The 24,491-nt window shown below is 39.4% G+C and overlaps 1 protein-coding gene across 13 annotated transcripts in view; it reads left to right on the top strand.

Moving 5' to 3' along the window:
* PDLIM5 (PDZ and LIM domain 5) overlaps window positions 1-24,491 on the top strand; it is a 126,137-nt gene that overhangs the window by 57,660 nt on the left and 43,986 nt on the right. For 8 of the 13 annotated variants that reach the window (XM_085057982.1, XM_085057987.1, XM_085057992.1 and 5 more), the window contains exons 4-9: window positions 12,540-12,582; window positions 13,907-14,283; window positions 18,909-18,926; window positions 19,185-19,357; window positions 20,697-20,733; window positions 23,036-23,065. In XM_085057982.1, coding sequence (XP_084914108.1) covers window positions 12,540-12,582; window positions 13,907-14,283; window positions 18,909-18,926; window positions 19,185-19,357; window positions 20,697-20,733; window positions 23,036-23,065 — 678 coding nt within the window. Of the gene's footprint in view, window positions 1-12,539; window positions 12,583-13,906; window positions 14,284-16,914; window positions 16,932-18,908; window positions 18,927-19,184; window positions 19,358-20,696; window positions 20,734-23,035; window positions 23,066-24,491 lie in introns of all 13 variants that reach the window. The other 5 variants (XM_085057991.1, XM_085057989.1, XM_085057983.1 and 2 more) reach the window with 5 other exon arrangements.

Below are 24,491 nucleotides of genomic sequence, written 5' to 3'. Positions count from 1 at the left end.
TCTCAGTAATTGTGAACAGCTGCATCAGAACAATGCAGCTGTTAAAACTCCTTCATGCCCCAGATTACATGTATTTGGTCCAAATTACTCACGGGTGTAGCTGTATGCTTTTTGGGGAATACAGAGAATCATTTGTGATACATTCATTTGCTGAAATCAGTCCTTGATTACATTTTGTTAAGAGAGTGCATGATGTAAAGAGAGGCTCATAGACATTCACAAAAATAATCTAGCACCATTCTCACACAGCAAGCAAACATCACTGTAACCAAGCTGTGGGGTGTTTGTGTGTACAGTGTCTAATATGGTGGAGTGCTGCCTCCCTTCAGGCTTTGACTGGGTCTGCAAAACACACAGTGCTGCAACAGAAATACCTTATCGTAGTATCATGAATTGTGGAATGTCTTGGCTTTGAAAGAATCTTAAAGATCTGGTTCCAAACCCCCTCCCCTGCGATTGAACATCTTTCACCTAGACAGGGTTGCTTGGAGCCCCATCCAGCCTGGTCTTGAAGAGTTCCAGGGATGGGGCATCCATGACTTCCCCCTCATAATAAAGAATTATTTCTTGATGCCCACCACCCTCATAGTAAAGAATTATTTCTTAAATCCAGTCTAAAACTACTCACAGTTTAAGGCCATTATTTCTTTCCTGTCACAACATACCTTTGTAAACAGTTCCTCACCACTTTTCTTGTAGGCTTCCTTCAGATATTGAAAGGCTGCGATAAGATCACTCTGTAGCCTTCTCTTCTCCAGGTTGAATAACCCAGCTCCTCTCAGCCTTTCCTCACAGGAGAGGTACTCCAGCCCTCTAAACGTCTTGGCCCTCCTCTGGACTTGCTCCAACAGGTCCACGTCTTCCATATCTAGGGACCCCAGAGCTAGAGGGGCAAAATCCCCTCCCTCACTGTGCTTCCCACACTGCTTTGGATGCAGCCCAGGATGTGTTTGGCTTTCTGGGCTGTGAGTGCACATTGCTGGGTCATGTCCAGCCTAACATGGTAGCAAAACCAGTTACAAAATGGAGACAAGAATCCCAGGAGTGCTCTAGCCTCTGCTTTCATCCCAGTGTGCAGCTATAAAAATAAGTGATAGTAGCAGCTAATGCTATTCTGTGTCTGTTGCTGAGGCGTGTTTTACGCCAGTGAGTGTTTGAGGACTGGAACATAAAGCTGAAGAAATTCTTTCACTGTGATGGAAACCAGTCTTGTCATCATCGTTGTCATCATGCTGCCTTGTGTCTTGTTGTTCCCTTGGGTTTTTATTAGAGGAAGTTTTCAGCAGCCTCTGATTCAACTGCAGAAAGTTATGTCATAGAGAGGAGACCAAGAACAAAGCTGTCTAGGTCTCAAACTAGGCAATACAGGGGAAGCCTGTATTGGTGCGGGAAGCTTCACTTTGAAAGTCCGATGTGCTTTGTGTGCACTGTAATTTCCTAAGGAATGCAACAACACAGATCCAGTTTTGACTGTGCGACTAATTTACAAGACCATGATTAAAAACTTCCTGAGAATTGCATAACTGTACTGTTTCTAGTGCTTTGGGACACTGCTCTTTTATTTTTTTTTTCTTCTCTATACTGGTTATGTAAAGAGAAGTGCTTTTAGAAAGATCTCAGAAAGTCAAGGAAACAATGACTGTCTGCAAACACTAGGCAATAATTTCTTGCTTTCTTGAGCGTGCAGTGCCAGGGTTAAGTCAAATGTCCATCGAATTCAATAGTTTAGTGAGACTGCCAGAGAGATAATGAGCTTGAAGAATAGCCATTTGACCCAGGTCCAAAAGTTTTCTGATCAAAAAGTTTTTAAAGTCCTGTTGGTTTAGTTGCCAGAACCTGAAGTAGCCTTGGGATTTGGAAGTCTCTCGGCAGTCATGCGTCAGCAGCGGTGCTTCCTGAGCTCCTGGCCAAGTCCAGATAAATGGAAAAGCTTGCATTTTGGGAAGTTTAAAGATTTGTTAAAATATTGCTCTCCTTACCTGTGAATTTGAATAGCATTTGAATATATTTGAGAGAGACACTTCTGTCCCCCTTTTCAGAAAATGGGCTGGTTGTGTTATCTGGACTGTGGGACATGCTTAATGTCATTTATTTAAAATCTTCTGAAATTTGACTTAGCATTGGGATAACAGGAACAAGATTAAGAATGGGAAAGTAATGATTTTCACTGTTCTTTATACTATGAGTTCTCCGTAGGTCAAAATCTGATAAAGTATGGCAAGCTTACCTGACCTAAAGATGCCCAAGTTCATTTTATCTCAGTCAGCTATGTAATCTGTGTCATATTTTCCTTCATAAACACTCATCTCATTATTTGGGTGCCATGAGTGATGTTACTTGTCTCTATTTACACTTTTGTTTTCCAAATGCAGGCTATGCCCCACACCTGTTGCTTTCCTTTGAAAAACGCATCTCTCCAACATGCATGGTTTATGATGCTAACTTGCAGGCATTCTTTAATTATAAAAGGATATGTGGTGATCTGTCAAGGGACAGTTGTCTCTAAATGGATTAAAAGAAGCTTACATGGTTTAAATATGGGCTATGCCCTTCGTATGCTGAAAATAGTTCAAGTTAGCTTGAACTGGTTACATAGTGTATTTAGTACCTATGCAGGTAACTGGTTATTTTCTAGAGTTCAGATAGTTAATATTGCACCTCTGTGTATGTGGGATGTAAAGAATAGGAAAAAACCCTAAGAGAAATAAGTGAACTGACAAGTGTTGTTAGATAAACTGTTCCCAAGCTTCAGCCCACAGGAAAAAATGAGATACTGTTAAATAAAACCTGTCCTCTGCCATGCAAGTTCTCAGCTGTTGAGAATCAAAATTTTAGTGTCCTGACTCATCAACTCTTGCCACCTTCCTCTAGTAAAGAGTGAAATGAGAATAAATTAATGATTGGCTGTTAGGAAAATAAATGTCTTCCTGAAAGATAGCATTAGCATGAAAGCATAATAGCATGAGAAAGATGGGATGTCTGGTAATTCTGGGGAAAGCAGGCAGGTTTTCAGGTATAAAGTATTTTCTAGAGGTCTGAAAAACTGCTAAATACAAATTGAGTGGCACCACTGTGAGTTAAACTAGATATGTATCTGTTACACCACCTCATATAAAAGTGGTAGCTGTAGACTTGAGTGTCTAAGTAATAGCTGAATTTCACAGCTGCACTGTTTTAAGGGCTTTTTTCCACCCAGTTTTTTGGAATAATTACTGCCTTTGAAAAATCCCAGGGTATTGTCAGTAGAAAGTCATGTCTGTGGCATAAAACCCTATGAGGTAATAGAAACACATACTGTGCCTGTCAAATATTACTCACTTACTTGGGCTGTGAGGCAAGACGAAAGTAATGTTTGTGGCATTGTGACAGATCTCAACAGGATTTGTGAATGTCAGATGTTTTCCATCAGTGATTAGCTGCCCACAAAAGCAACGTAATTGCTTCATATGCCGTAAATGTGCTGTGACTGCTACCCCCTAAGTATTTTGAGCTGAGAAGGATGAAAGGTACTTTTTTTAAAAACTAGACAGTGGGAAAGGAAAACTTCGTAGTTAGCTGGATCAGTTGGAGTCAGATGGGATTATTCTTCTTTCTCTTCTTGCATGTTTTTTGCAAACAGCAGAAGGATTACAGGACTTTGCTTTATGTGCCTTTACTTAATAATTGGTTCCTTGGCCAATTTATTGACTACAGGAATTAATTGTTAAAGGTCATTGCTGCTTTCCAGTCTTTCTTGCTTACCTTTTGCAGAAAACAAAATAATTTCCAGCTGCAGCTCATACTGATCTTTGTTGATCTTTGACTTCCCTTTCCCTTGAAGGTGTGGTGAGACCTGTTGGCCAGGTTAACTTGAGGTCTTGATGCAAACAGTTGAAAGGAAAGTATAAGGAAACCTCCAAACTGAATTTCTAAAGCTGTAGTGGACAGCCATGTTGAGACATAAATGTCTTTTCTCAGCATGTTAGACCTGTAATGCATGCTGCTATGCCAGTGACCTTAAATATATAACCACATAAACAATACAAGGAAATGATAAAGTGCAAGAAAAGCAAGGGTCTGTAGTGGAAAAGTTAACAGCTTCTGGCAAGCGCGTGCTCATTAAATTGATACAGTAATAGTGCTGGCATGTGATTTATAGTGTTTCAGCTCTGCTGTCCACAGCCAGTACCACCTGTGGTGGTTTTCCCTTTGGGAACAACCTGTGGGACACCCCCAAACACATCTGCTGCAATGAAGCAGGTTCAGGTGTGCACTGGCTGCACTGTCCCTGGGGTGAAAAGGTCTGTGGTAGCCTTTGTGGCAGTTTGCCAGCCAGGCCCTGGGCTCATGCACCTCGAGGATGAGTATTCATCCTTTGCTGATGGTGTGGGAGGGAGGAAAGAGGTGTCTGAGAGGTTGAATGGGAAAGAAAATGGGCTGGTTTGCTGGTGGGTCCCACTGAGAAGTCAGAAAAATGCTTAATGGTACTCCTGACCTTAATTGTAAATAACTGAACCCATAGCATATCCTATTAAAATCAACACGAGTTCATCCCTTCAAATGGATTTATCATCACATTTCTTTATTGGTGACTACTGCTGTGTCCCTGGCTTTTCTGGACCAGTCCCAGGCTCAGCAATTTTCCTGACAGCCATGCAGTTGTGGTGGGCTCTCCACATGTCCACATATTGTGGTTGGGAGGATGCACAGCTTGAAACACCACAGATGCAAATTCAGAAGCTGAATTATTAGGTTGCTTATATTGTTGCTCGTATCATCTGAAGTCAGTAAGAAGCAGGAGGTGTTAGGAGGCAGCTGGGATTTTAGCTAGACTCCTGGATGGTACTTTTGGAGTCTGGATGGGTGACACTTCTTCCCATACTGGTGACCTAGTGAAGACAGGGCTTTTCTTTGCTGCTGCTGCTTGACACCTCAGAAACAGTTTTCATCCTGTTTGGTTATCTACACTTCCTAGACTAGACTTCCTGGAAGTAATGAGTGGGTGTACTGCTTTGTAGAGGAGAGGTGTGCTTAGCTCCCAGAAGAACTAAAATATAATCTAACAGTTCTCTAAATGGCCAGATCTTCTCATTTGAGAAAAAATGCTCATTCCCACACACACGCTTAAGGGAAAAAAAACCCAAAAATACCAAATAAGGACATGTTGGGGATTGGGGAGCTGTTTGTGGTAAATTTCCAGTTAAAATAGATATGACTACACTTTCTAGTTTATTTGGGCTATGTCTTAAACAAAGGAGGTAATTTAAACATTAGTCACCATATTGTGGAAAGCACTGGAAAAATAATTCAGTGCTTAGTTTTGAATCTTTTAAATTATTACTTAGATTTGATGACAGACTGAAGTCAACATGAAGCTGAGCTGCTTTTTTTCTTTTAAGGGTTTTGGAGGGCTGACTAGGTCTGCAAGTTATTTAGACCTATGCTTTTCATTAAGATGTTTGTTTTTAAAAGGTGACTTGCTATGTTAAAATTACTATCTAATAAGCGCTCATAAAGAAAATCAAATGTATAAATTATGCTTTATTAGAAGACCGGATACAACTGTTTTATCTTGTCAGTTCCACTTAGCTGTTTTGTGGATATTGTTACTTAGCAAGACAGCTTTAGGAAAGCTGAAAGAAAAGAAAAGAAAACGTTTTTTAGCAAGGAATAACTGATAGAAATTATCTTGATTATTTCGACGTGCTGAGCTACTACTTGTGTCGGGACTGCTTTGTAACTTTTCTAGGACAACTGGCAGCAATCTGCTGTACAGGATTGTAAGGCACCAGCCATACTCAGTACTGGGGATATTTGGGCTCTGATCAGGGGAGTCATGGGGCAGGTATGTACTGACATGTCCTCCTAGTCCAGGGCTAACCATATGCAGGGGAATTCCTGGTTTCTTAATCTTCTGCCTTCATGGAAGCAAAAACCATGTTTTTAAAAGCCTCTGACAGACAGAAGGTAAGTGAGATAAATTCCCATAGTATTTTTTCCTTAGCTTTTTGTTTGGTTTTTGGTTTTGCTGTAATAGAATAAAATATTATCTGCCTGCACTTAAATTAGCTTTACAAATGTATTGGTAGCGTTGCCACAGACCACAGGAATGAGACTATGAGCAGTAGTTGTCTTTGGGAGGTCTTAAAAACAACTAAACCTTTGTGGGTAGGAATACCAAACCAGAGGGCAGTTTTTTTCTTTCCTAAAATATCAGTGCTGTTTATTTTAACACATAATGATGAAATCACAAGCCTTATTTAAATTTAAGAGGGGAGACCTAAATTTGATTTGGCCAACTATCAAGCAGCCAGTAAAGCAAGAACATAATTTTTCTTTCTTTTACCTGACCTAGTGCTTCATTGTGCTCTGGTGTGCTGGGGGAGTGCACAGTATGAGGGTGTGAAGGTATTATATAGCATATACCAAATGTAAAAGGCTGACACACACATTCTATTAATTCTCCCCCTTTGAACTATAGTATAGAAAGTACAGAATCTGTTGAGAGTGACTCACAAACTAATTCTGCTCCAGTGCCCAAACACCCTCTGGGTGTAGCACCTTTTTCCCAATATCCAACCTAAACCCTGACACAGCTTCAGGCCCTTCCCTCAGTCCTGTCACTGTCCCCATAGAGAAGACATCAGTGTCTGCCTCTCCTTTTCCCCCGACGAGGAAGTTGTAACTGCAATGAGGTCTTCCCTCAGTCTCCTCTTCTTCAGGCTGAATACACCAGGTCACCTCAGCTGCTCCTCATAAGACTTCCCTTTCAGGCCTTTCACCACCTTCATTGTTCTCCTTTGGATGCTCTCTAATACCTTTATATCTTTATTTCATTGTGTCACCCAAAGCTGCCCCAGCACTGGAGGTGGGGCTGCCCCAGAGCAGGACAATCCCCTCCCTTGCCCAGCTGGCGATGCTGTGCCTGATTCCCCCCAGGACACTCTTGGCCCTCTTGGCTGCCAGGGCACTGCTGACTCAGGTTCAACTTGCCATCAGCCAGGACCCCCAGGTCCCTTTCTGTGGCATTGCTTTCCAGCATCTCCTTCCCCAGTCTGTCTGTACATCAAGGGCTGTCCCATCCCAGGTACAGAATCCAGCACTTGTCTTTGCTAAACTTCACATGGCTGGTGATTGCCCAGCGCTCTGATTTATCTAGTTCTCTCTACAGGGCCTTTTGACCTTCAAGGGGGCCAACAGTTCCTCCCAATTTAACATCATCATCAAACTTACCTAGTACACATTCAAGTCTTGGGTCTGAGTAATCTGTGAAGATGTTGACGAAAACTGGGCCTAAAATAGAGCCCTGTGGAACCCCTCTAGTGACTGTTTGCCAGGCTGATGTAGCTGTATTTGATGTGCCTGTTTTGAATAATCATGAGAGTTTGAGTTATCATGACTACAGACTCTGTTTTGTGGGGCAATCAAAGAAAGAATATCTTTCTAATGTAAGAATTAGTTTCCAGAAGGAGATGTTTACCAAGACCTGTGGAGATGTGCAGTATCTGAAGTATAGTTTTGCATCCCATCTTTTCTCTTCTGTATCACTTGAAGTTGCCATTTGCTCCGTTAAGCAGCCAGTCAGCACTGACATTTGCGTTGTTTGATTGTAATTAGCCCTATTTGTCATAATTTGGTATGTTCAACTAAATCTAAGGTAACATAATAACTAGAACAAAGAGAATGACTGAAGAAATAAAATATTGACCGCCATCTCTTAGCAACCACGATGACCAGAGCAGAGATTTCAAAACACGTTCTTAAGGCAAAAAAAAAAAAAAGTAATCTCTTTTTCTGCAATGTCTGCAAGAGATTCCAATTTTCATTGAGTAGTACTTAATGATTTTCCTGCCTCTGCTTTTCCACATGTTGGGATGTGGACAGGCTTGCAATCTCAAGGCCACGTATGCTTGCCCTGGCAAGATTGCTGAAGTGCTGATTTGCCAACTGATGTTGCCTGGGGCAGTGTGTGCTTCTACAAAACTGTGGGAAACACAGGTTTATGTTATATTAATGTGTATAAGGAAAGCATTTCTGATGGTGTATAAGTTGCAACAAGAAGCAAGCTTAACAGTGTTCCTGTTTTTCTATTGTTGCAAGCCAGAGTAAAGTTGGTAAGAAATAAATTATGTCTGTGATGGAGAAGGGGCTTGTGTTTAAGGAAAAAAAAAGAATTATTCTTTTTTCTGTGCTTTAAATTATGTCTATATTTGTTTTTATTCAGATAACCCCTAGTGAAAGTAGTGGCTTGTTATATATGTTAAATGCTTTCTGCTTGTCATCTTTGTTCCATGAGTTGGCTAATTTACAGAAAGCAAATTTATTTAGCTTTCTCCCCTGTCAATTGGCTGCTCTCTAGAAATAAAATGAAGCTAACCAACAAAACTGCAGACTATGATGGCAAGACCACTGAAAACTCAAGTTTTCAGAAGGAAGATCTGACCAGTGGCTTTTCAGGGAGGCAGCATCTGCTGCCAAAACCTGTCTCGTGATGATTCACCAGCTAGGAAAAGGGAGTTTTGAAAATTGGAAGGGCAGCATGTGAGACAGAAAGGGAATCCTTTCTCTTTTCCATCCTTCTATTAGAAAGGTTTAGTTCAGAACAACAAATAAAGTTTAGAGGAAGTTTTACAGCATTGACTTCATTTAGTGGACCTGGTAGTGTTAGGTTTATGGTTGGGCTCAATCTTAAAGATCGTTTTCAACCCAGATGATTCTTTAACTCTCTGAAGGTGTTGTACCTCTTTGTTGTGTTTCACACAAGAGTTTGAGCAATCCTTGGGGTTACAGAAACATGAAAACAGCAAACACAGCACTCATGTTAATACCAGTATTGTGTGCTCCCCTTGATTATAGAAGGGTTCATATAAAAACAGTTACCTTCATGTGAATTTCCCACTGGGTGTTTTCATCTGCTTTTTAAGTTACAGGTACATTACACTCCCTTGACTAAGGGGCTTTAAATGGATAGGGGATGATGGGGCTGTAAATGGAGTTCAGAAGAGACAGCTCTGAAATGTCCTTTGGATTCTAGATTCAGTGGAGATTTAGGGATTTAGTAGCTGAGGGTTTCAGTGTTGCCATTGATGGTCAGTCTTCAGAGATGGTGTACCAAATTGTAGTCACTGCAGAAGCATGAAGAACTGGAGTTCTAGCTTTAATAATGTTTTTTCCACATACTGGTAACTATAGAAGGGTTCTGTAAAATTGCTTGTGTCTTTTTTTTATTTCTTTTTCCTTTAAGTGAGTGAAATAGTTGGAAAGTGAATGAATAATAGGAGAATTTAAAGAATGAATAGTTTTTGCTGGGCCTTCTGCTTACAATGAAGAGTGGGCTAATTCATTTTCCTAATAAGGCTGCTCTGGAAGTTGGAATGTTTTGAATTGCATTAAATGTCATGAAAGTATTCATCGGAGAGGATCGGCTTGTGGTATGTTTAGACAGCAAATTTGATCATGTTTGGTCAAAATGAGCTGTTTACACAGGCTAAATATAGCTGGGGTTTTTTTCCCCTCCAGGGAAGAATAAATTACTTCGATGTAGAAGTTGTGCAAAAAAATGTGTGGACTCTTATTTTCAATAATAGTTTGTCAGTAAGCAATGACTGCAGCTTCTGTTTTTGTTGTTTATAATAATTCTTATGAAGTTTGATACGGTAACCATTTGCCAAGGTCTTTTGTGTGAGTTGTTTACAGTAAGCCTGAATACTGAGCTCTTATATCTTTGCTTTGTTTGTATGTTACTGGAAGTATTGCATAAACTAATCTGCTGAACTGCTAGTTTTAAATCATTCAGAAAATACCATGCTTCAAGCCACCCTGCTTTTTCTAGTAAGTAGGAGCAGGGCAAGTGTGTCATCTCATTCTGAAAACCTTTATCATCAGTTATTCATGCAATCAATGGGACCAAACCTGCATGAAATCCTAATATGTTTAATTGCTAGGTGGCAAGTGAAGTGCTAACAGCTAAGAAATGTACACAATTGTGCAGTTTAATTATTTTTGGGCTGTGTAATTCAGTGGTAGCTATGAAAATATTGTGGGAAATAGCCCTGAAGGAAGATTTTTCTTAAATGTGTGTGTTGGACATGTTTTGCTTTTCAGCTTGAAGTGTGCATTTCCTTTTGTACTGTCTTGTCTAACCACCACGCATTTTTCACATTATGGTCTTGGTGGTTCAGTTTGCTGGGTGAGCATTTTCCTCTTACAATATGGAATAAATCACAGATTTTAGTCTGATTATGGTCTGAAGTCAACAAGGCCAAGTCAAACTGTTTAAAGTATGTCTGGGGCACACAAATTTATGTCCTTGTTTCAAGTATGTTTGCGGGGAAAATGTTATGTTGTCTGTCTGTCTGTTGAAAAGGAACATCATGAACATTTTGGTTATCAAGCTTCCCCCCACCCCTTTTTTTTTTTTTTTTCTTTTTGTATGATATTTTTGAAGATGAATTTTGAAAAGGATGTCTTCTGGTCATCTGGTAATAGTGGCTTGAAATAATTTTTGCTCAGTGCTATGTTGATGAATATAGAAACAATGTAATCCATTGCAAACTCAAATTTGATTATTTTATAAAAACAAACAAACAAAAAAGTATGTTCCTTTTATGAGACTTAAACAAAAGTCCAGCATAAGCGAAGTTTCTTTCTCAAGTGTGAAATATGGTAGTTGGCTTGAATAATTAATGTCTTCCTAATTCTTCTTATTGGATCCCCTTAATAAAAACATAAAACATTTCAAGTTACTGTATTAAAACCAAAAATGTATATCTAAGATAGAGATGCAATTTTCATCTAGCTCTGGTCTTAAAAAAGAAAGAAAACTTTCCATATGTATTGGCTTTTTTTTCTCCCTTCTTGTTGCTTTTGTTGCTGCAAATTGACAAGTCTGCAGTTAGGAGTGATGAATGATGCACCCCAGCGCTGTGGAGGGCCAGAGGTCAGGCTTTCATGGGCTGCACACTGTGGGAAAGGGGAGAAGGGCTCTCTTCTTCAGAGCGGACAAAACCCTCTCTCTGTTGAGAATTGCTGCTGATGTGGACATAATGTGTGTCAGCAGCCATGCACAGGTGGGGAAGGCAAAGTGCAGAACATCATCTTCTTGTGCTATGTGTTTTTTCCTTTATTTTTTCCTCCTTTTTTTTTTTCCTTGCCAGCACAACATCTGGCAAGGAAATGTATATATTTCCCTTTTTGTAAGCTAGATACTGAACCTGCATAAGGATTCCTGTTGCTGGAATCTGATGAGCCCTGAGGGCCAAATGACTTTGAGGGAAGAAATAAATATTGTGAACAAAATAGTTAAAAGAAGGGTGGAAAAGAAAGGATGACAAAGTGCAAAATAAAAAAAAGAAGAGCTGTTAAAGGGAACAAGTGTGGCTAATTCAATTGTAGCTGTCCATGTTTTTCTGGTAAAAAACAAAAAGCTGGTTTATACTGTAGAAGTGGTTTTAAAACTGTGTCCTGTTAGCTGAATTGCAAGTAAATGAACCTTTTTTCCTCTGTAGCAGATTATCTTTTGGAAATGAGAATCCAGCCTCAGTTTTTCAAAACCTTGTTCAGGAGATGCGTTGGAAATCAAGGTTGTGTGATTTCAGGCAGGGTGTTACTCTAGTTCTTGAAATGTTAAGGGTGACTGCTTCTCTGAGCAGCTACTAAATAGGGCCACAAATGTTTTAAAATGTATCAAAGGGCCAATTTTTTAACGGAATGGCATGAAAATACTCAAGTGTAGCAGCTTCAATGTTACTGTGACAGCTTTTCGGCTGGGTTTCTTTTCTTTTTTTTTTTTTTTTTTAGTGTGTGCATGTGTATTTTTGCATATAAGTACAGGCAAATCTGAAAAAAACCCCCAGTTGAGTGAGATGCCTTTTACCTGTAACATGTAGCCATTTCAATTTAGGTATAACAAAATCTGTCAACTTTTTATCTACTTAATCCTTTTCCTTGCCGTATTTCCTTTCCTTCCCACCAACTCATAGCAAGTAGTTTCAACACACCCTTTGTTTGGGAGAAATTCTTTTGCATTCTACTAAAGAATTCAGGTGACATTAACCTTATTTTTGAAAACCATAGGCTGTGTTTCTGTATTATTCAACTTGCCAAGTTCTACAGGAGGATTTGTGTTATTCCAAAAAGGAAGTGTTCTGTTTTAAGCCTGCATATTGGGCATGCAGTATTTAAAATGCAATTTATCTGACCAGAGCTTTGGACTTTTGTGAGAGTTTCTTGTGAAAGAATGGAAAACAGCAAGCAAATTGGAGCTGAAATCTCTGAACTGATGATATAGAATTATGAATGTATAAGTTAATAGTACTTGATGCTAAATGCTGGAGTTCCTAACATTGTGTCTGGACAAATTAATCCAGTTTGGTTTTGCCGTTTCCTTGTATTAGCAACAGTGTTGTAGATTTAACTTGAATGCTTCACGTTTCCTTTAGAGGAAACAAAATTAAATATTTTATATATCTGTGGGTGGATGTAGTGAGTAGAACAGGGAAATGCTTAAACATTAAAGAATTCAGTTTTTACAGTTATGTTTATGTTTTTTTCTTTTCCAGAGTGTCTTCTATACAAAAACCTGATATTATTCATGTGCCAAAGGTATGTTCACATCACAACCAAGAAACGTAGCATGTGGCACTAACTGATACCCATCTGTCAAACCCTGTTGTTGATAAGCCCTGTCATTCAAACTTTCAGCATAACATGCTTCTTTTCCATGTGTTACATTAAGAGTATTGCAGCATTTGGATCTTTGATTACTTTTTTCCCCTTCCTAAAAAAGAATGGAGAGACCTCGAAATGATTATCAAAAAGAAAAAAAAACATAAAAAAAGAAAAAAGGTGAATAAATGTTATTGTCCAACTCTTGGAGCTTTTTTTTAAAAAGATATTTCCAGTGTTTTGCCTCTGTGCCTAAGAGAGAAACAGAGGCAGGTAGAAACTTTTTGGTAGTGATTTCTAAAATTTTTTGTGGGGATTTGTTTATTTTAATGCACACTGAAATCTTTCTTGGTGTTTGAGAGAATATTGTCCAAATATTACAATTCAAGAGAATAAGTCCCCTCACTTTCCTTAAAGCCCTGGAGAATTATTTGTTCTTGAGTTCTTCTAATGTTTTACTCTATGCAACAGTTTCAAAACCCTCTTTTTGATAAAAATGCTGTTTGCAAGCTTGAAAATACTTAAAAATAGCCCGTACTTGAAAATCCTCTCCAGTAGACATAAATAATGTGTAATATATTACTGTTCTGCTGACCATGACCTTTAAAGGCCACAGTTTGGGAGCCACAGTGTTAAAACATTTTGTTCTGCAATTCCCAGCACAAAAATCCAAAACACAGCACAACGAGCACAGCAAAAAAAAAAAAAAAAATCAGATTTCTTGAGTGTATTGATCTGACAAGGGTGTGTGGAGACATCTGGGAACCTCAATGTGCTCTCATTCTGCTCTTAAAGGTGTTATCAACAGCTCAGTGTGCATAGTGTGTGTGTGTACACTTGCACACTCCATTTGTCTGAGAGGAATGTGCATATCTCAAATTGGGTTTGAGACACAGAATGTGCATTTTTCTAAAAAACTCTAGTTTTTTCCACATGAGTTACCCAGTGGGTTTTGCAACAGAGCGGTTTTTCAGTTTCTTTTGAATTTGATTTGTGGAGTGTCTGTTTTGGATATGCCGAGAGGAGCTAGCATTGTGGAATTTCGTATCGATTGTGCATGTTTGGATCCTTCCCTCTCCTAAAACGCACGGCTCGGGTTGTTTTCCCGTACATTTCATGACTGCACTCTTGGTAAAGCTTGCTTCTGTGCTTCACGCTAGGTGGGTCATCTCCCCCGAGAGCAGCTAAAATCCCTGCTGAGGAATGTGCATGCGTTTGGCGTGGTTTTGTGTGTTTCCTTTTTGTTTTTCATCCCACATAGAGAGAACCTACCGAAGTAGTTAAGCCTGTGCCCATTGCCTCTGCTGTCGCACCCAAAGTCACTGCCCCAGCCAGCGTGGCTTTCAATAAGACACCGAGGCCGTTTGGAGCTGTAACCTCCTCCAAGGTCACCTCCATCCCATCACCGTCCTCCGCCTTCACACCAGCGCAGGCGTCGGCCGCATCCCCGTGTGCCGCGCCCGGAGTGCATGTTAACAGCAAGCCTAACGCTGAGCCGTGGCCGCCTGTGCCGGGCGCTCCTAAACCTGCAGTTCCTGTCCCACGGCAGCACGGTGCCGCCGACGGCGCCCAGGACGCAGCCGAGGGGCCGCGACGAGGAGGCAGAGACAACCAGGGGGAGAGTAAACAGCAGAATGGGTAGGTGGGATTTTGGGTTTTGCTGTGAGGGGCTTTCCTCACAGGAAAAAAGCCGGGCTTGTTTGAGGGCTAAGTGAGACACGGCTTGGAGGAGTTGTTTAACCCTCAAAGCCCATCTCTCAGAAATTATTTGAAAAGTGATGCTTCAAAAGGCCCAGCTAGACTTCTGGTGATGGTTTTTCTCATGGGTGACATATCCGTTTGTAGAGTGTCACAGCTAAATTGAACAAGGACCACGGAATGCTTTACATGATGTCTTGCATCACCTTGTGTTCTGGACCTTACAACAAGCCTGGTATTAATTTCAATGTCCACATCTCACTGTGTATTTTATGCCCAATACACTGAATGAAAGCAGCAGGCACTCAAAAATGCAGAGCAGTCTGTCAAGAAGGGTCAGTGGGTGCTGTGATGGCTGGGAATGAGACACTCTGGGAGACCAACTGTGGCCCTGGCAGAACCAGTGGAAAAAGGTCCCAGAAGGGAGGCGAAGGGACAGATGTCTCATTACTTCTCTGCACAACACAGGAGAAGCTTTAAGGTGTTTTCTAGGAAGCCAGTGGGGTTAAGCGGATTCTTTTTTATATTTATTCTTATATAAATACCTCAATACCTTTAAATTTTACCTTTACCCTAAACAAGCAATGCAGACTTAAAATTTGAGTAATTTCCATATTATTTATGTTTGTTGTTTATGTTGAAGTGGGCATCAGAGACTGAACATCTAAGGGACTGTGAGGGGACATAAAAGGCTTTATCTGGTGCAGCATCTAGACTAGTAAACAATAGATTAGTAAACTAAATAGAGCTCAGCAGCAGTCCTGGGAACTCAGACTTGCAGCAAGATTTTGGCTGGGGATGCCTTGGGTTCTCCCAGAAATTCCAGGGCAGGGCTTGGGAGCTGTAGCACCCCAGGGACTGTTCCCAGTGCCTGCAGTGCTGCGGGGAGAGGAGGACACTGAGCATGAACAGTCCCATGCCAGCTGGCCTCTGTGACCAGCAGTGGTGTCCAGCAGATTGAATTATGTAATAAAAAGGGCAGGAAGGGAACTATAAGTTTCCTTCAGTTTTAAGAATGTAAAACCTGGGCTTAAAACCTAAAAGCTGTGGTTACTATTTCCCATCCCATAGAAGAAAGGGACTGGAAGAATAGGCTTTGTGCCTCTCTCCTCTGATATTCTCTCAGCGTATGAAGAACCCTACAGAAAGGTAAACGTCCACGTCAACTAAAATACTGAATAAACTGGAGTTTCAGTTGAGTTTCTTACGGGGTGAAAAAAAATACTTCTTTAAGTACCTATTCTCTTTATGTTGTAGTATGAATGTTTTCCATATGTGGACTCATAATGCAGCTAGTATGCATTTTATATCGCACTGTAGTCATAGTAACTTCGAGCCCTTTCTAAAACAGATGATGGCAGGAATCCACTCTGCCTAAAGTGAGTTCAAATTGATAGATCCTAAGGACTTGCTCACTGCTGGTGCAGTTGTTGAATACACTCTGGCAAACCCTCTTATCTTTCCAGGAATACTTTTTCAGCAAATCACTGTGTAAGGAGCCTTCAAAAGCAGCAATTAGTACTGAAAAAGAGGAACAATAGCAACAAAATTAAGTCTTTTGAAAGGAAGTGCTGCAGGCATAGAGCAGGCACTTTACAATCAAGATGGGATGACTGGGTGAGCACTGCTATGTGCCCTACCTTACTTAGAGGATGAATAAGACCATCAAAGAGGATGAATAATCACAGCTGAGAGTGAAGAAATCCCTGTCTCACTGTCAGCCTTGCAGATCTAGTTTGGTAAAGTTTGAAAACATTTCAGAGCTGTAAAAACCTACTTTATTTTGCAGTCTTTCTAACAATATTGTGTTCAGGCTGCCTAAGTGTCTTGCAGTCCTATGGCACAAAACAAAACCAAGCAGAAAAAACCCACTAAAGTGGTTACATTGGTCTGCTGTTACACTACTAAACTTTACATAGGAAAGTTAAATTTCTATGATGATGCTTAATTATTTCCCCATTTAAAATGGTATCAATGACATCTATAAAATACCAGAAACATAGCGTTTGGAATAATTGATCAGTCTGAAATAAATTCCATTTTGCTTCTATGTTTTGTATAATTCGTTTTCTCAAAACATGCAAAGAGCCAGCTTGTGTCTTGTTCATAGATGGCACTGCTTAGCGAGTGCAGTTCTTTAGACATGCACCTTGTTGTACTCACAATTTCCTCCCTTCCTCTTGGCTTCCCTCAAAAAACATTCAGAATATAAACTATTTGACTTCACTTGAGGATGGGAAAGGAAGTTTAACTTCCCTTGTTTAGCTCTGCCTTAGAAAGCAAGCAATTTGCCTTCACTAGCATGTGTGCAGTTGCACTTTTGTCAAGACCTTCTTGCCAGCTCTTGCATGAAGATGTGCCTGCTGCTTAAAACAGGTAAGATCTCCGTAGACTTCACTCAGTTTAAGTTCAGCTGGGCTAAAATTTTCTCTTGTAGGTTCTCTTGATGATTATAAGTTTGACTTACATGGTATATGGCCGTACCAGAGCTTGGATTTGGAAACTCCTGTAATATTTTGAGAAGCAAAGAATGAATTAACACATCAAATACTTTCTGTTTTTCCCTTGCAGATAGCAGCAGCGACAAAGTTAGTATCAACGGCACTGGACTTGAATTATGGTTATTTTTCCTATTGGAATAACCAGCATGTATTCTTCTTTTGCAAAATTATAGCTCTTACAGAGCTTTATATTTAAATTTTGCAAAACAGCTTCAGCTTTTTTTAGTGTAATAAATTATTGTGTCTGCATTGGACATGATGTGATTTTGCTTTTCACTGTGCTACATTTTGCAGCTTATTTTTATTCTACAAAACGTGTGTGTGGTGTTTGTGTGTATTGATAAATTCCTGGTACAAGTATGGTTTATTGGTGTTGGTAATACAACTAGTAAATGATGAAATACAGTATAAAAATGAAATTGCTTTTGAGAACTATGGAATGAAGGACTGGAGTCTGAATTCATAGAGGAAAAGTAAAACTAACGTTCATATACAGTGATTTGGGCGTATTAGGATGATAAATGATTGAGGTTTGATTGGCTTGTCTTTTCTCCCCTTGCCTCAAGGCTGAGTTGAGGGACAGCCTGTCTCACTGAATTTTCCTTTGTCTCTGGCACCACCTTGTTGCCTCAGCGAGTCATTACCAGTAGACTCTTAAGCCTTAAAAAGCAGACCAGCAGGACAAGAGAAGTCAGCGGGATCTTTTCTTTATACCACTTTCAACAAACGTGAAAGACTACTTATTTCACTGTGGTGGTTGCTAAATAGTTCACGTAAATAATTACATTTTCATCTATTTCCACACTTTTAATTACTGCTTTAACTTTCAGATTTTACTTTTACTATTAACTTTACTTCATTTTTCTCTGTACTTCTTGTACTACTTTCCATCCTGGAATTACCACTGCCTTGGTTTCTATACCTCTTTCTCTGTTAGCAACTTTGATATGTGATACATGCGCTTCACTAATACTGTGTGTCAATAAATTCAATATATATAATATATATATTGATATAATTTTGTACCATACCTTTCACATTCTTTCAAGTATTAAGTATGTTTTTTAAGCTTAAGTTTTTACTAATGCATTTCATTGAATGGGCCTAATTTTTACTTGTTCACAGTTAACATCATTCCTCACTCATATTTTCCATCTTTCTTCCCCAGAAATAATTTGAACCTTAAAAGTACAGTGAGGAAGTAGCATCAAAAACAGAAGTGACTTTAAAAGTTTTGTTGGGTTTTGATTTTTAGTAATTATTAGAAGTTTTATGTCTTACAAGCCAATTTTTCACAGTTTTCCTCCTATAAATTATATAAAAATAAATTTATACTTAGAGGGTCTCGCAGAGTAATGCTTTGGAATAACAAATGTAGAATTTAGGAGTAATTTATATAGTTGGAGTCTTCTGTCCTCTTTTCCCACACTGTCCAGTGCTATTACATGTTCTTTACATCACTTGCTGGAATCAAAGTTTTTAAATCCTGTATTCTTGCAAGTCTGATAGTTCAAGGATTGATAATAGCATGTGGGTTACTGCAAGGAAAATTTCCAGATGGAACAACCACCTCATTTTTTGGCTTTCAAAGAGGGTATCTCCTCATTATTTTCCCAAAACATGGCCATCTATGCTTTGAAATGGCCTGGCTCTGACCTAGGCTTTGCCAAGTGCAAAAGACTTGGTGTGTCCCAGGTGGCCCTTGCACATGCACACAGCTGTGCTGTGCCCCTCGGGAGCCAAGGGGAGAATTTGTCACGGGGCACCTGATCTGAGCTAGGTAGACTACCCTGCTTTACCAAAACAAATTCCCCTCTCATCCTTGTAAGGAAATCGCCATGTGCTTAATTAAAGTGTGGGAGTTCTGTGCAGTAGTTTTAGTGGTAGAATGAGAATATCAGTATTAATTGGATTTTAGTGCCCTTTCTCGCGAAACTAATTCAGTAGAATAATTAGCTCAATTTCTATTTCAGCTTTCTGACTTCATTTCTTCTTTTCTTTTTCTCCTTTTCCTGTTTATGCTGGGAAAACTTTCTCTTGCTGTCTTCCTCTGTCGTCTCCCAGGAAAAACCCACCCAAACGGTAAAACTTTAAACATGTAGATATCTTGACAATAATTTTACTGTTACAAGAAAAAAATTTCGGTTGGGTTAGCATAATTATAAAGGTGTGCTTGGCTCAGAAAGCTGCATCTGTGTTTAGGTGGGCCTCAGCTGCTGCCTTTCTGCATCCCAATTCAGAAGCTTCCTTTAAATGCTGTGTAAAGTGTTGTGCCCATGCCTTTGCAGTGCCCAGAGTGAAGCCTCGCACTCACTGCTGTCTCTCTCTGTCCCTGGGCAGCCCCCCGCGGAAGCACATCGTGGATACCTACACGGAGTTCTACCACACCCCCACCCACAGCGACGCCAGCAAGAAGCGGCTGATTGAGGACACCGAGGATTGGCACCCCAGGACGGGCACCACCCAGTCCCGCTCCTTCCGCATCCTCGCCCAGATCACCGGCACTGATCACAGTGAGTGCCTGGGTGCAAGTGGGATCATAGCCAATGCCCCTGGAAAACCCCTGCCATTAATGAAGAGTTCAGCATGGATACATTGCTGGGCATTGTTCCTGATTGGGCTGAATTAATACATTCTAGATAAATCTTAGAACTTCCATTTGTGCTCCCAAAGATATTGACAGATATGTATTTGTTGTTTCTCTCTCCCCCATAGCACCAAAATGGTGACATTTCTGATCAAATTTAATGCTTCAGAAAAATTTAATGTTTTCTTTGTCAGTGATACAAAAGTGTGTGATCTGCAATGATGCAGCCAATCAGAAACACAAATCCATAGATCCTCAGTTTATTCCCATCTTATGTTTCCATCCTCTGCATAGGCTGTGGTGTGATTACATATATTGGTGGAGTGGAACAGGTGATGTGGCAAAGGTCATTCCCAGTCATACAATTTTATGCTAAAATTCCCATTTCATGGTATTTTGTAAGCTATAATTCACTGGCTGAGATTTGTAATTTTGTGTGAAGGCCACCACAAGTGCCATCAGGAGCTTTGAGCTTTCATTCTTCAGCTTTTCACAGCTAGTGCTGCAATAAAAAAGGCATTGAGGAAATTGGACCTCCTCTCGAGGGGCAGATTTTACTAAATCAGCTATTTCTAGAAGCTAAGGATAACATCTTCCAAAATAAGGGTTATTGTCCATGTGTGATAAATATTCTGAATTTGGACCTGACTGATTTGTGGTCCTGTGTTAGTCTATTAATGATCATTGTCTACGTTCAGCTCCCTTCATCAGTCATTGCAAGGGTAGAGTATGGGACCTGAACATCAAATAGCATGTTGTCCAGTAAAGATGAATTTATCATGTTGACAAATGCTGTAAGAAAGTCACTGCAGCTAGATTTACCAGTCTTAAAATCAGGACTGTGAATTTATATTATCCCTTGTGCAGACCTCTAGAACCTTGGTGGGAAATAGCCTGGCTGCAAACAGATGCTTGGATTATCACCTGATAGAAACCCACTGGATATTCATCCAAAAGAAATGCCTCCTAACTTCCATTCATCTTCACCTTCTCAAATCACCTTTCTCAATGCCAGCACGGAGAGTGGGCCAAGGGGAAGGGCAGAGAGCAGCAGAGCCACTTTTCAGCAGTCCTACTGGCAAAGGGGCTCCTGCAGTTTATAGGCATGACTCATGTCCATTGGAGTGTATTTAGAATCAAAGAATCCCAAAGAGCCTTGTTGTAATTTCCTGCTATAGTGAATGCCTTGGAACAGGAGAGATCTCAGTGTTGTGGTACAGTGTCTTCAGTGCCCTAGAAAATAAAAATGTTCTGTTTTCTTTCAGTGAAAGAACCAGAAAATGAAGCTGGAAAGAAGACTAAGTGAGTTGATGTTTTACATTTTTACTACTTTAATACTTTGCATGTTTTTGTCCTTAACTTGTAGTGTTCAGTGCATTTGTGTGACGTCTGGGTGTTTTTAAAATGTTCCTTTTTTGCCTTTTATTTCAGCATGTAAAAATCAATATCTTTTTCTGCATAGACAAACCTTTTAAAAGCTGTTGGTGCAGTCCAGTAGTAATGTTTGTGCAGGAGTTTGTGCAGAGGTTTTCTGTAAACTTGAACCAATTTGGTTACCTGTATGAGGTCATCTTGTTGATGTGCCTTCCTTTTCCAAGTCTAACCAGGCATTTTTGATGTGCAAGTGTGGATCTGATTGCAAGACATAGCTGGAAAGTATTGCTGTTCTGGGCTGCAAGTGAGGGTCAGCTGTCTCCTTGCTTTGGGATAGGCATTGTTCAAAAAGAGCACCAGCCAGTGGCTGGTGGCTAAAGCTTGTGGTTCTTGAAGTCAGTGAGACTTTCTCTACTGCCTGTGACTAACACTGAATCCAGCTTTTTGACAGAGAGGAAGACAGTGTGATAGGAATAGTGCATGGAGTTTGCATGCTCACTTGTGAAACTGCTTGAGACAAACTTTCTTTCTTTCTTATTTTTCTTCTATCACTTCTTTCCACAGGGAAAAGGTTCCCATCCACGTCCTTAGCCCCAAATATACAAAATTACGTGACTGGCACCATGAAGTCTCAGCACGTGTTCTTAATGTCCAGTGATTTTACTCAAGTTGCAAAAGCAAAATACAAACACTTCTTTCCTTTCTTCTTTTCCATCTGCTTTGCAAAAAACAAAAAAAAAAAAAGAAAACAAAAAAAAAAAAAAGAAAAAATGTATTTCAGTAGCCTTTCTGCGAGAGAAATTCTAGCCTTTTCTATACTTTTCTAACACTTTCCTACTGATGTGTAAAAAATGGGATGAAAATGTTTTTGTGCTAATCATTAGTTGACAAAAATACATATTTAAAACTTAACAATTTGGGTGGCTGAATCTCCCAATGTGGGGGAGGAGATGGCTGTTTCAGTTCTTTTTTCTGCCTTGAGGTAATTTGCATTGCTGAGTTTGAGTTACTGTAGGCTGTTAGAATGCAGAAAATTTTGAAGAAAAGAATAAGAAATTGTATTACCTTAATTTTTGGGGCTAGGGGAAGAAGATGAAGAGGGGATTGTATGCACTTACTTCAAAATATCACACCTACCAGGACAATATCTTGGATTTCACTAGATTTTCAGCAGGTCAATTTTAGAGTGGTTGTAAATGTTTTACTAAGTACAGCAAGAAGACAGGCTTGCTTTTAAGCAAAGAAAAGAAAAAATCAAAAAATTATATTCCAATGTTGTGAATTGAAGTGAAAGCTCAATATAAAGATTCTGCTGCTTAGACTAGTAATATGTTCATGTTTTGAAAAACTTTAAAAAAAGTAATTGAGCAGAATGTTGCTGTGTAAGAGCTTCAACACATCTTCTAGCAGGAACAAGATAAGATGGTAGTATTTATTTATTACAGAGTGAAGCTTATAGGCTTTCTCGTGTTTATGAAAGCTTCACAGCCCTATGGTTCTCCTGTAAAATAATGTATTATAGTAGCTACACATTCATTAATTTATGCATTTTGAAGCTTGAAGAGTATTTTAATAAAAGTCGCTTTTATCTTAGCTCTGTCTGTTTTTCTTTCGAGTCTCTTGGACTCTCTTCTCATGCATGGAGCTGACATTTCATTGCACCTTCACAGCCTATAGGAAGAGAAACAATTCAATCCCTGCTGCATAGTAGAAACAATCTGAATTGTTTAAAACTATCACAGTATTTGAGTTCTTGATCATATTTTAAATGGGCTGTGTGTTTGTGTTGTCGAAATTGACATGAGATTTGAAGAAATCAGAAAAATTATTGACCCTTTTGAGAGGCTATGGGAGTAAGAATTCTATGAAGTAAAACTTATTTTTGGCTTTTACTGCACTTACTGAACGAGATAACGTTTCAGACTTCAAACAAAGGGGAGTTGTAAAGCACATGTAAAAGCCCAGTCTCTCCTAATTGCTCAGTGAGAATCATTGCAATTGGCTTGGAATTTATGCAGCTGACTTCCACACTCCTCTGATGGAATTAGTCCTGTGAACAGATGCTTCTGCAGAAGACTTGGCTGGGTTGGCTTTTTAAACTTGCACAATGTGAGAACTTGAAAGGAATGGAGACCTTTGGAACCATTTTAAGCTCATGTTTCCTTTTCAGATGGTTTATGCTGCTCTACAGTACAGCAGTAGCTTATGGTATTTGTCATTTTGTCTTTAGGAAAAGACAAACAGAAAATGGAGACTTCAGGTAATAGATAAGTTATCTAACACTAACAGTCACCGATGTGGATGCTTAACACTGCACAGCTTTGCTCTGGTAATGATGGACTAAGGGATATCACATTTACACACCTTTTGGGTTAACTCCTTAGGGACAGTAGGGGAAAACATTCACTTTCATAATTTCACCAAAGAGTGTTCTGATGAGAATTGCCAATCAGTTTAATTTCCATGCCCCCATCACATAACTTGGCAGTGTTACTAAACCCAAGTGTGTTACTGAGTGCACATACACCTCAATATAATAATTTGATAGAGTACTGCATATTAAAGTAGGAATGTGAAGTAGTGTATTTAAATTGTTTTGCTGGGTTTATATAATTTCTTTATGGACAGAAGGAAATAAGGGCATTTCAGAGAGCAGCTATGCAATGAAAACTGTGAAAGGTTAGAAAGGTTATCACTTAGACTCTCTGTGAAAGTTTCTTTTTAAGGGCAGAATGGTTTGACCTTTGGGTATTTTTATGTTCTGGAGATGTCCCTAGGTAATGAGAATATTTTCATGTTGTTATTAAACTTACAATTATGTTTCTCTCTCTTACCACCTCTTACCCTTTTGAAGGGTGAGTTGCTGTAGTGAGAAATAGAAGGAAAACCCCTCTCTAAATAATCAAAAGAATAGAAGCCTATGTTTTGATTAAACATAGTCATGGAGTCTCTCCTTTGAGGATATGAGAGTAGTTTGAGAAAGACTACCAAATTATTAGTTTTCTATTAATTCATAGTAAAAAGAAATCACTAGTTCCAAAAGTGTTTTATGAATGTGTGAAATGAATTTCATTTACTGCTTTAAAGATGTCATCTGTTCACCCAATATCCCCATTGCACAGCACTTACTGGCATTAAATTTTGGAATTTCTTAGTGTTTCCAAAACAATGGACCAGGTTTTTTTATTTGCAGGTTAAGAACATGCCCTAGCTCATATCACATTCCCAGTTACAACTGATCTTTGAAAAAGTATTTTGAGTGGTTTTTTATATAAAAGAATGAGCTTAAATTTTAGAGATCTCTTAGAAGTATGAATATGAAAATAACTAGAAACTTCTCTTTCATCATTAATCTACAGTAAAATATCCCAATTTAATAATATTGAGCTTTTGAGGCAGGCATTGTCCAAGACAGATGTTTTGTGTGGTTTTTACTATTGTTTATTTCTAAACTGTAACCCACTAGGGATTTTTGTTTGGATAAAACAGATTTTTCTCTTCAGCAGCTAGAAGAACAGGAAATAGAAAGCCCTCACTAAAATGTGTAGATTGCAGCTTTAAAACCAGTTACTTAAAACTTAGAAAGGCAATGTCTGGCCTTTGTATGAAGTTTATGTGGTTAGTAACTCATTAGTTCTATTTCTGCAGCACCCTGTTTCCAAGGACTTATTTTAAATGTTCACTTT

Source organism: Lichenostomus cassidix, chromosome 4, assembly GCF_008360975.1.
Source record: "Lichenostomus cassidix isolate B80296 chromosome 4, HeHo_3.0, whole genome shotgun sequence".
Taxonomy (NCBI): domain Eukaryota; kingdom Metazoa; phylum Chordata; class Aves; order Passeriformes; family Meliphagidae; genus Lichenostomus; species Lichenostomus cassidix.
Note: the sequence above shows the minus strand (reverse complement) of the source record. Positions and strands in the feature narration are given on the sequence as shown.